Below are 12,866 nucleotides of genomic sequence, written 5' to 3' on the forward strand. Positions count from 1 at the left end.
ACTGGCTAAAAGCTGTGTGTGAACAGAGCCAAGCTGGTTTCTTCTATTTTGTAGGGTGCGCAGTTTCCTTTGTCAACCGGCAGAGGGCAGACTAGGCATACTGCGTATGGAAACCTTGTATGCAAATACACCGTCCAATCACACGGGCCAGATGGAAGCCCTCGCTAGAGCCCGCCCTCTCCGTGACGTCACGCAGCGCGGCCCGCCCCCATGTCTTTATTCCATACATTTGCTGTACAGCCTTGGTAACCCCAGTGTGCGCGGAGCGCGGCAGGAGAGCGAGGTCTGTGCCCGGCGGGGCGGCACCGGGGGCGCCATCTCCCCGCACACCGACTGCCACCTGCTCTCTCCGTGGCCGGGCAGCACTGCGCAGTGATGGGTTGCTTCTGCGCCGTCCCCGAGGAATTTTATTGTGAAGTTTTGTTACTGGACGAGTCCAAGTTGTCACTGACCACCCAGCAGCAGGGGGTGAAGGTAAGTGCCCGGGGGAGCCGGTGTGCAGCGTGTGCCCGGGGGGCAGCAGGGAGACAATGGCTGTGCACGCCCAGGACACCGCAAAAAGTTACTGCCGGTGTATGATGGAGGAGCTGCAGCTCTGGAGGCAATAACGCTGCACAGAGAATAGTCCGGAGCGCTGCTTTGTGCTGCCCGTGGCTCATTGTCATCTGTGTCCGGCACAGTCCTGCATGTCCAGATGTGCCGGGGAGGATCCGGGGCTGTGCACTCCTCACACCTGCTCCAGGGGATCGCTGTGCGCCCCTCAGAGGTCCGAGCATCTTACTCCTGGTCCTCTGCTATTCCTCTGAGGAATGTGTGATTGACAGCTGGGTGTGACCAATCAGCGTGAGGCTATGGGGACACACCCACAGACGGGAAATTTTCAATTTAGGCAGCGTTCACATTGGTGCGTCCATTGCAGAGTCTTCCATTTTTTTCTGGAAAAACCAACGCTGCTGTGGTTTTTTTTTTACATGACTGACAAGACAGACACCATTAGAAGTTATATAAGTGCAGGCAGTCTTCGGGGCGACATTGGCGTCCATCACGCTTTGGCTTTCTTCTATTTTCAGTTTTCTTCTTCTATGATGGCGCAGGAATGTGAACAGTCTTATCCAGAAATCTCTAGGAGGAATAACAGGAAAGGTGCAAGGCAGGAATAAGAAAAGAACTCCAGGATTGGTGTTTAATTGGGATTAATTTAGTAAGACCTTTATGTCAGGAGTCGGATCCTCCCCAGATACAGAGGGGAGATGTGGCTGCTCCATGCTGACAGTGAAGGAAGATATCTGGAGGTGAGTGGAGGGCCCTCAATATATAATATATAATAGGAGGGCCCTCAATATATAATAGGAGGGCCCTCAATATATAATAGGATGGCCCTCAATATATAATAGGATGGCCCTCAATATATAATAGGCGGGCCCCTCAATATATAATAGGCGGGCCCTCAATATATAATAGGAGGGCCCTCAATATATAATAGGCGGGCCCTCAATATATAATAGGAGGGCCCCTCAATATATAATAGGAGGGCCCCTCAATATATAATAGGAGGGCCCCTCAATATATAATAGGAGGGCCCCTCAATATATAATAGGAGGGCCCCTCAATATATAATAGGCGGGCCCTCAATATATAATAGGAGGGCCCCTCAATATATAATAGGAGGGCCCCTCAATATATAATAGGAGGGCCCCTCAATATATAATAGGAGGGCCCCTCAATATATAATAGGATGGCCCTCAATATATAATAGGAGGGCCCCTCAATATATAATAGGATGGCCCTCAATATATAATAGGAGGGCCCCTCAATATATAATAGGATGGCCCTCAATATATAATAGGCGGGCCCCTCAATATATAATAGGCGGGCCCTCAATATATAATAGGCGGGCCCTCAATATATAATAGGCGGGCCCTCAATATATAATAGGAGGGCCCCTCAATATATAATAGGAGGGCCCCTCAATATATAATAGGAGGGCCCCTCAATATATAATAGGAGGGCCCCTCAATATATAATAGGAGGGCCCCTCAATATATAATAGGAGGGCCCCTCAATATATAATAGGAGGGCCCCTCAATATATAATAGGAGGGCCCTCAATATATAATAGGAGGGCCCCTCAATATATAATAGGAGGGCCCCTCAATATATAATATATAATAGGAGGGCCCTCGTATCTTGTTAAGGGTGGATATGAGTGATGAGCGAGCACTACCATGGATGGGTGCAACTTGAGTACCCAAGTATAATAGAAGTCAATGGGGAACTTGAACATTGACTTTCATTATATTCGGGTACTCGAGTTGTGCCCATCCGAACACCAACTGCTCTCAATGAGTAAGCGGCACTATTACAAGTACTGAGCACCGGAGCATGGTAGTGCCCACTCATCACTAGTTACAAGTACTGAGCACCCGAGCATGGTAGTGCTCACTCATCACTAGTTACAAGTATCAAGCACCAGAGCATGGTAGTGCCCACTCATCACTAGTTACAAGTATCAAGCACTTGAGCATGGTAGTGCCCACTCATCACTAGTTACAAGTATCAAGCACTTGAGCATGGTAGTGCTCGCTCATCACTAGTTACAAGTACCAAGCACTTCAGCATGGTAGTGCTCGCTCATCACTAGTTACAAGTACCAAGCACTTCAGCATGGTAGTGCTCGCTCATCACTAGGTGAGAAGATAACATTACTGAAGCTTGAGGTCTTGAACCAGCTATGATTGAGCGAGTTCCCGAACTAGCAAGTCTTTCCCCTAAACATAGGGCAGAGGATAACTGATCGCTGGGTTTCCGAGCATATATGTCTTTCACTGTCTGTGAGACTGACAGTAATAGCCGTACAGCGCTTTTTCCAACAGTGCTATACAGAATGAATGGAAGGAGGTGTGTATGCTGGATCTCCGCACCATTCAGATGGGGCTCTGCGGAGTCCATGTGATTAATGCAGGTCCCAGAGGTCCTTTAGATAAGGGGATAATGTTATTAATAAAAACCTTTTAAGGCTCTGTTCACACTAGAAAAAGGATTTTTTTTTTCAAAAAATTTCTTGAGATTCTGAAAGATTACCGCGAATGCGGTTTTCTGCGTTTTTGATGTTGTTTTGGTGCGTTTTTTTTCCCGCAGGTTGGTCCCTGCGGTTTTTTACCATTATCTATGGCAAAAACACAGGTACCTATCTTTTTCTCAAGAAAATCTGCAGAAAGAATGTTCTTGAGAAAAAACCGTAGTGTGCACAGCTATTTTTTTTTTTGCCATAGGTTTTGTTGGGGAATATCTGAGGAAAGGTTACAAGAATTTCTCAAGAAATTTCTGCAGCAAAACCGCAAAAAGACCGCAGTGTGTGTGAACAAGGCCTTAATGGGACCTGTCAATAGGTAAGAAGTGACCAGGTGCTCCCCTTCTTTAATTTCCGCTGTTCCCATAAGTATTCTGTTCTTGCTTTATAGCTTTGCCATATGGTCCCAGAGATTGCGCTTTTTATTTAGTGCTAATTTTACAAAGGGGTGTGGCTCACAGGTTAAAAGGGTAGCGCAAACTAAAGACATGCCCCGGAGAATCCTGAGAGCCATGCCCACTTCGAAAGACCATGAAATTAGCTCTAAATAAAAAGGCCCATATCTCTGGAGCACTATAGAAAATAAAACAAACATGATACTCTGGAGCAGGGGGAATAAAATGGGAGCAAAACCTGCCCAATGACCTTGGTGACCGGCCCCGTGAATCTGGGCATGGATATTTAGACTTTATAGACAATGAGCACGCTGAGCAGTTTTGCTTTACAAAGGCACAAATCCTGTGTATTGTGGGAAATATTTTGTGTTTCTCCAATCATAGTTCACGAAATGCCGAAAAATGTGACATTCACCTCTAACGGGTTGTAAATGAAGGAAGTGTCTTAAGATTCAGTGGTAATAGGGTGCGCTCCTCTGATTGCCGGGGGGCAGTTCACTCCTGAAGATTGGCCATTCAGGCACTATTGTGCCACTGGTCTGGACTGTGCAGAAAAATAAAACAGTTGAGGGTCTTAAAAAATGGCGACACAAATAATTTTATAAAACTTTGTAAAAAAAAAAAAAGTTCTGAAAATGTTTACACCCAAAATTAAAAAAAATAAACCTGTTAGTTTGGTATCCTTGTAATGCTACTGCCCTGAAGAATCCATTTTGCAGTAAAAAAAAAAAAAAAAAAAAAGAACACATTAACAGCAAAACCCAATAACCAATATCCGAATTCAAATTTTTTTTTTTTCTCCATCATTTTACACCACTGGGATTTTTCAGTAATTTATTTTATAGTTTATAAAAAAAAAATGCTGTAATTTAAATCTACAACTCGTCCCGTAACAGAACCCCCCCCCCCCCCCCCACTTATATTTAGTCGACGGAAAACAAAGTTAAGTATTTTGGAATAAGAAGAGAAATATTGAATGAGCAAAAAAAGAAAATTGTTGGTACCTTTTAAAAATGTTGGACTGTTTGGCTTCTGTCTATTACAGAGAATGGCTTATTGCAGAATGAGTTAACAGTAAATCTGTCAGTGAGTTGGAGAGGTTTGAAAATTATTATTTCTCTTCATTTGACCATTTTCTTAGCTGATTTATGACCACATTAAAGTTCAACTTTGCCGTTATCATAAATTAACTTAGAAGAAAGTTAAAGAGAACCAATCACCATGATTTCTGCATATAACCTAAAGCCAGGGCTATACTGGTACTATAAGGCTGAGTCTATACATACCTGTAGGGGTCAGCTCGGATGTTTTAGGTTTTGAAATCCAAAAAAGTAAAGTTTATAAAAGTAGCTGCTTCTTGAGTGACAGCTGCACTGGAGCAGATAATATATTCATAGTTATCCCCTCCCCCTGTTAGAATTAGCATAAGTATTATACAAACAATTCACTTTGTTGCAGGACCTGTGTGAGGTCATCCCCATGTGACCATAAGGGGTGGTGCCTCAGTCAACAAAGCTGGATACCAGGTCACATGGGGATGACCTCACACAGGTCCTGCAACAAAGTGAATTGTTTGTATAATACTTATGCTAATTCTAACAGGGGGAGGGGATAACTATGAATATATTATCTGCTCCAGTGCAGCTGTCACTCAAGAAGCAGCTACTTTTATAAACTTTACCTTTTTTGGATTTCAAAACCTAAACATCCGAGCTGACCCCTACAGGTATGTATAGACTCAGCCTGATAGTGCCAGTATAGCACTGGCTTTAGCTTATATACGAAAATCCTGGTGATTGCTTCCCTTTAAGACGAAGAAGGGTAAGGCTGCTTTCACACATCCGTTTTTCGCCGTCAGGCACAATCTGACAAAAAAAACCGCATCCGTCGCATCATTTTTTTCCATGCATTCCTTCCGTTTGTTGATGGATCCGTTGTGATACTGACCATGCGCAGCTCAAAAACTGATCCGTTGTTAGATTCCGTCATATACTGGATGACGCTGGATCCGGCGCCCATAGGCTTCCATTATACAACATGCCGGATGGCGCCGGAGACAAAAAAAGTTGCATGCTGCGTCCTTTCCGGCACCCGGATGAAGACATTTCTCCTGATCCGGCGGCCACCGCATGCAACGCAAGGCCATCCGGCACAATCCGGCGGTAATACAAGTCTATGGGGAATAAAACAGATCCGACACCAGTTTTATCCGCAATTCGCCAGATTGTGCCTGACGGTGAAAAACGGATGTGTGAAAGCAGCCTAAGAGTTATGGGCTTTGCCGGCATAAAGTGCTCAATAACAGATTTTCTGATAAGGGGTATCCCACTATGGACAAGCTGTCACCCATTCACAAGCTGTGGTGGTCTGACTGCTGAGTCTCCTATGATCTCAGAACAGTGGATTTCTGTGTACTCTGGTAGTTCCAGCAGTCCAATAAATGGCAGACAGAAGTCCTCTATTCTGGCAGTAAGTAATATCAGTGCTTGGACCCCCACCAATATAGACATTATTGCCTCTCCTGTAGAGTTGGGGTTTTTTTTTAGCCTTTTTTTTCTGTTTTGAAAAACACTTGGTGGGGGGGAAAAAAGTGCATGTCACTTCTTTGAACAGGATCCTCACCAAACTAAGCATTGTCCAATAAAATGGCTGCAAAGCAGACTTCAGGAGAGATGAGCAAATCCGACCAGTACGGTAAATTTTGATGATCATACCGAACAGACTTTACAAAAAAAAATCAATGTTTGGAGTTCAGGCGCTTTACGTATGCTGACCAATCGCTCTGTGCTCGGCCTGTGTTTGAATGGCTCGCACTGGGTGTATAATCAGCGGACGTAGTGTGCAGAAAAAAACTGCCCTTCCTGTGCCGGAAATGCTTTGTTTATGGCTGGCTGAGTGTGGACGGAGAGCCAAACTGCCCAATCAGTGACTTCCAATGGGGTTCAGGTCACGTCAGGGTCTCTAAGTGAACTTTCTCTAAAGTCTGGCTGATCCTGTAGATCCCAAACTTCAGTGGGTCTGCTCATGTCTATTCAGGAGAAAAACTTCCAAAACTGTTCAAAACTCTTCTGGAAAATAAAAACTTCTCCAAAACCAGGAGAGTTTCCTGAAGCAGTTTTCACTTGAAAAATTGTTAGTTTTTTTTTTTTTTTTTTAATTCTTTAAAATACAAGTATATAGTGTTGTACAGTATCTTTTACTTACCTGTACAGTATACCTGTAAAGAAGAAGAGACTCATTTTAGATCTTTACACAGGGAAAATCCTCCTAATCTTAGCAACGCTCACTGTGCATCACTGTAAGGCTATGTGTCCACGGTAGAATGTACCTGCGGATTTTTCTGCATGAAAATCCGCGACTTTCGCGGCAAATCCGCACCTTATTTTTGCCGCGAAATTGCCGCGGATTTTGATGCGGATTTTTTTTTTTTTCCCATTCTATACCCAAAATCCGCAACAATAATTGACATGCTGCAGATTTTTCCGGATCAAAATCCGTGGCAAATCCGCCGCGGAAAAATCCGCAGCATGGACACAGCATTTCCAAAATGCCATTGAAATGGCTTGGAAGTGCCGCTGCTGCAGATTTTCGGAAAATCCGCGGCAAAATCCGCAGCGTGGACACATAGCCTAAGGCTATGTGTCCACGGGAGAATGTAGCTGCGGATTTTTCTGCATCAAAATCCGCAGCTTTCCGGCAAAATCCGCACCTTTTCTAAGGTGCGGATTTGCCGCGGATTTACCGCGGAATTGCCGCGGATTTTGGTGCGGATTTTTTTTTTTTCCTTCCCAATTTTAAAGCCAAAATCCGGATGAAAATCCGCAACAATAATTGACATGTTGCAGATTTTTCCGGATCAAAATCCGCACGAAATCCGCTGCGGAAAAATCCGCAGCGTGGGCACAGCATTTCCAAAATGCCATAGAAATGGCTGGGAAGTGCCTGAGCTGCAGATTTTCGGGAAATCCGCGGCAAAATCTGCGCATTTTCCGCAGCGTGGGCACATAGCCTAAGGAGTACTTTGCACACTACGACATCGCAAGCCGATGCTTGCGATGCCGAGCGCGATAGTCCCCGCCCCCGTCGCAGCTGCGATATCTTGTGATTGCTGCTGTAGCGAACATTATCGCTACGGCAGCTTCACATGCACTTACCTGCCCTGCGACGTCGCTCTGGCCGCAAACCGCCTCCTTCCTAAGGGGGCGGGTCGTGCGGCGTCACAGCGACGTCACACGGCAGGCGGCCAATAGGGGCGGAGATGAACGGGACGTAAACATCCCGCCCACCTCCTTCCTTCTCCATTGCAGCCGGGCCGCAGGTAAGGTGATGTTCCTCGCTCCTATGGCTTCACACACAGCGATGTGTGCTCCCTGCTGGAACGAGGAACAACATCGTACCGTCGCTGCTGCGAAATTATGGAAATGTCGGACCCTACACCGATCATACGATAACGACGCTTTTGCGCTCGTTAATCGTATGTAAAAGGATTTACATACTGCGATGTCGACAGCGACGCTGGATGTGCGTCACTTTCGATTTTGACTCCACCGACATCGCACCTGCGATATCGTAGTGTGCAAAGTACCCCTTAGTGTTTGTCTGCCATACAACAGGTTGTGAGTTTGAATCCCGGGAACGACTACATGTCAAGGTAATCAAATTTCTAACTTACTATATACAGACGTAAGTTCGGGGAACCCTCCCCACAAAATCCTTAATCAATGGATGCGAAACTACACTTAGGAGTAACCAGAACAGTTAGCCAAGCGTCCTGACTGAGAGGCATGTAGTTGCCCATGGGCTTTGGTGCAGCTGCACATGCCCTGTTGCCGCCCCTACTTATAATACATTAGATTGCTTTATAATCCTTGCAACTACTGTGTTAATCCTTAGCAGCAGGTAAGTCTATTGTTGGCATTGGGTACTTTACAAAATAAGAGGTTGGGAAACATTGCTCTTGACAAATACCATACCCTTTTGTGGCCTTTGGCATGGTTCTGGTGTGAGATGTAATTTCTCGAGTTCCAGACAATGGTACCCGCCTCCCCGCTCTCTTTGTATTTTAATATACTAGGGAGTTGTTTGACAAGTCTGTGTCAGAGAATGGAAATCACCCTGAGGCCAGGCAGGACATCTCTGTGTATGGGGAGATTACAGCTGTAAGACTAGTGTGTAATGCTTCATATACATGTGATAGGCGAATTGTGCAACTATCAAGGAGAAACTTAAGAATTTCTTTCATGTTCTTCCATATCCCAATGACATTGTCTGTAAAGCAGAATATGTTACACTATAGATGTGTACAATACCTTGAAAAACTATTCATATCCTGTGAACATTTCCCACATTTTTCATGTTACACTCACAAACTTAAATGTATTTTATTGGGATTTTATGTGATATACCAACACTAAAGTAGCAAGTATTTGTGAAGTGAGTCAATACTTTGTAGGACCACCTTTTGCTGCATTTACTGCTGCAACTCTTTTGAGGGATGTTTCTATCAACTTTGGACATCTAGAGGATGAAACTCTTGCCTATTCTTTGCAAAACAACTCTAGTACAGTGAGATTAGCTGGAGGCGTCTATGAACAGCAATTTTTAAGTCTTGACACAGATTCTCAGTGGGATATAGGTCTGGACTGTGACTGGTCCATTCATACATGAATATGTACTGATGTAAACCATTCCATTGTAGCCCTGGCAGTCTGTTTTAGGGTCGTTGACCTGCTGGAAGGTGTACCTAGTCACAAGTCTTTTCTAGCCTCTAACTGGTTTTCCTCCAGGATTGCACTGTATTTAGCTCCATCCATCTTCCCATCAACTCTGACCAGCTTCCCAGTCCATGCTGAAGAAAAGTATTCCCACAACATGATGCAGATACCACCATGTTTGTCAGTGGGGATGGTGTTTTCAGGGTGATGTGCAGTGCTAGTTTTCTGCCACACATAGCGTTTTCCATTTAGCCAAAGAGTTGTACTTTTGTCTCATCTGACCAGAGCACCTTATTCCACATGCTAGCTGTGCTCCCTACATCCGTTTGCAAACTGTAAACGGGACTTCTTATGGCTTGCTTTGAGAAATGATTTTCCTCTTGCTACATTTCTTTAAAGGCCGGATTTGTGCCGTATATGACTAATAGTTGTCCTGTGGATAGATTCTCCCACCTGAGCTGTCTATCTCTGCAGCTTCCCCTAGAGTGCCCACAGGCCTCTTAGCTGCTTCTCTAATTAGTGTTCTCCTTGCTTGAGATGTCAATTTAGGTCGACGGCCATGTCTTGGTAGGTTTGCAGTTGTGCTGTACTCCTTCCATTTTTTTGGAATATCAATTGAATAATTCTCCGTGAGATGTTCAGAGCTTGGTTTTTGTTTTTTTTTTATAACCTAACCCTGCTTTACTCTTCTCCATAACTTTATCCCTGACTTGTGCAGTGTGTTCCTCGGTTTTCATGATGCGGTTTCATCTTTAACATTCTCTAATAAACCTCTAAGACCTTCATAAAACAGCTGTAGTTATACAGAAAATAAATTATATACAGTTGGACTCAATTTACTAATTATGTGACTTCTGAAGGAAATTGGTCACTCAGGATTTTATTTAGGGGTATCTGACTACAGGTGGCTGAAATCAAATATGTCACAATTTTCAGATTTATATCTTTTTAAATATTCAGAAAATGTTAAACAATATGTGACAGCCCATATGATTATATCATGTCTTTGGAAGCTTCTGATGGGTTTATTGGCAACATCTGAGATAATTAGACACACACCTGTGGATCTATTTTAATGCACACCTAAAACACACTGCTTCTCTGTGTAGCATCATGGGAAAGTCAAAAGAAATCAGCCAAGATCTCGGGAAGAGAATTGTGGACTTGCACAAGTCTGGTTCACCTTTGGGTGCAATTTCCAGATACCATAAGGTGCCTCGTTCATCTGTACAAACAATTATACGCAAGTATAAACCAGATGGGAATGTATCAGTATCAAAAATGAACATGCTTTGGTCAGACATGTGCATATCGACCCAAGAACAAAAGCAAAAGACTCTGTGAAGATGCTGGCGGAAGCTGGTAAGATTGTGTCATTATCCACAGTGCAACGAGCACTGTATCAACATGTACTGAAAGGCCATTCTGACAGGAAGTAGCCATTACTCCAAAAGAAACATAAACTAGCTAGATGTTTACAAATGCACAAAGGACCAAAGACCTTTATTTTTGGAGACATGTCCTGTGGTCTGACGAAACTAAAATTGAGCTGTAATGACTATTGTTACATTTGGAGGAAAAAGGGAGAAACTTTGAAGCCTAAGAACATCATCCCAACTGTGAAACACGGGGGTGGCAGCATCATGTTGTGGGGTTGTTTTGCTGCAGGAGGGACTGGTGCACTTCACAAAATAGATGGCATCATGAGGAAAGACGATAACGTGGCAATACTGAAGCAACATCTCAAGACATCAGTCAGCAACTTAAAATTTGGGGAAGAAATGGGGCTCCTACATGGGAAATTACCTGAAGCATACTGCCAAACTGGTTATAAAGTGGCTTAAGGATATCAAAGTCAATGTTTTGGAGTGGCCATCACAAAGGCCTGATCTCAATCCTATTGAAAATGTATGGGCAAAGCTGAAAAGGCCGGTGTGAACAAGGCGACCTGCAAATGTGGCTCAGTTACACTAGTTCTGTCAAGAGCAATGTGCACAAATTCCTACCAACTTTTAGGAGAAGCTTGTGGAAGGATATCCATAATGTTTGACCCAAGTCATACAGTTTAAGAGCAATAGTACCAAATTCTAATGAAATGGATGTAAATTTTTGACTTTGCAGTAATAGAAATAAAAATGCCTTAAAACATTCTCTTCCTCTTTATTTTGGCATTTGGCAAATATAAAAGGACCTGGTGTTGCTCGGGATAGTAACTAAGTGTCTCTTTACCACTCTCCCATTCTTCCTCTCTCTCCCACTCTTCTCTCTCTCTCTTTGTCCGTCTCTCTCTCTTTGTCTGTCTTTCTCTCTGTCTGTCTCTTTCTCTCTCTCTCTCTCTGTCTGTCTCTCTGTGTCTCTCTCTTTGTCTGTCTCTCTCTTTGTCTGTCTCTCTCTTTCTGTCTCTTTCTCTCTCTGTCCATCTCTCCACTGAAATATTAACTCATACATAAGCTTTTAATACTAAGAATATCCTTCCTTGCCTATGGCAGTGAATCAGAGATCCTATTAATGACACGAAGCAAAATAGCAGAGCTGTGACTGGTTGCTATAGGCCACCTGATAAATATCCAGGGTAACATATATTACCTCAAACATCCAAAGTGTGTGTGTGTGTGTGTGTGTGTGTGTGTGTTTGTCTTTCTGGTTTCAACTTTGTGTGTGTATGTAATATATATTGTAATATATTTCACGAAAGTAGTGTTAACTTGGATATCTGCTCTATTACTTCTAATGCCACAAGACTTACTAGGGCATTGCAGCAACAGGTTTTATGGATGGTTGCTGAGAGGAGTGGGTCTGACTATCCACATACCTTCGCCTATGGGTGTGTCTTTTTTAAATGGAGACTATTGTTTGGCACAATGCAGAGTAGCCTGTGTGAGAGATCCAGTGCGTGCGAACCCTATAGAAATGCATGTGTGGAGTTTTGATTGCTGATTGGAACTTTATGCTGGAAAAGGCTGCTCTGTATCTGTGCTGCTGGAACGATTTATGAAGGAGTAATACACCTGCTGAACTTTTTTTTTTTTTTTCTGCAGTTGCCGATGTTTATTGGTAGGTATACAGTGCTAGACTACGTTACAGGGCAGAACATCCTTACGTTCTTACAGCAGGAATACTGGTTTTCCGTCACTTCTGGATAGCTTGGACAGACACTTCAGCAGAATGTTGATATTATCCAGGTCAGATGATGGCACACAGGTGTACACGATCTTCTTCAGGTTGGCTGGGTCACATAGGCTGCACATTTCAGGAGAGTTTGATGGTGGATATTGCTTCATCATTGCATAGAGGTTGACAATGTTGTCGGTGAAGATTGGATGTATGGTCAAGTCATAACCATACTGCTTCACGAAGTTTAGAATTTCCTCCTATCTTTGCATCATTTCAGCTTGCTTCTTGCCATCAAGCGTTCCTGACCCACGCTCAGTACACACCTCAGTTATCTTCTTTGGGATGTTGGACACAGTGACCCCGTACAGTCTGCCATGGTCAGGAAAGATATATGCTAGAATCCTACGGTCCAGCTGGAAAGCAATCTCCCCTATGATATGTTGCATGAGATGAAGCTGATGGGAATTCTGAGGTGAGTGGGTAACATATTCTTTATTCTTGTCTGGAGTTGCTTGATTTTTTGGCACTATCGGGGGTGAAGATTTGGTTTTTCGAACCGTCCCTGGAGGGCATG

The 12,866-nt window shown here is 43.8% G+C and overlaps 1 protein-coding gene across 1 annotated transcript in view; it reads left to right on the forward strand.

Annotated features, from left to right (window-relative positions):
* Window positions 1-243: 243 nt before the first annotated feature.
* EPB41L4A (erythrocyte membrane protein band 4.1 like 4A) overlaps window positions 244-12,866 on the forward strand; it is a 386,643-nt gene continuing 374,020 nt past the window's right edge. Inside the window, exon 1 of the mRNA XM_075325013.1 lies at window positions 244-474. Coding sequence (XP_075181128.1) covers window positions 376-474 — 99 coding nt within the window. The 5' untranslated portion in view covers window positions 244-375. The remainder of the gene's footprint in view (window positions 475-12,866) is intronic.

This window comes from Anomaloglossus baeobatrachus, chromosome 1 (assembly GCF_048569485.1).
Source record: "Anomaloglossus baeobatrachus isolate aAnoBae1 chromosome 1, aAnoBae1.hap1, whole genome shotgun sequence".
Lineage (NCBI taxonomy): Eukaryota > Metazoa > Chordata > Amphibia > Anura > Aromobatidae > Anomaloglossus > Anomaloglossus baeobatrachus.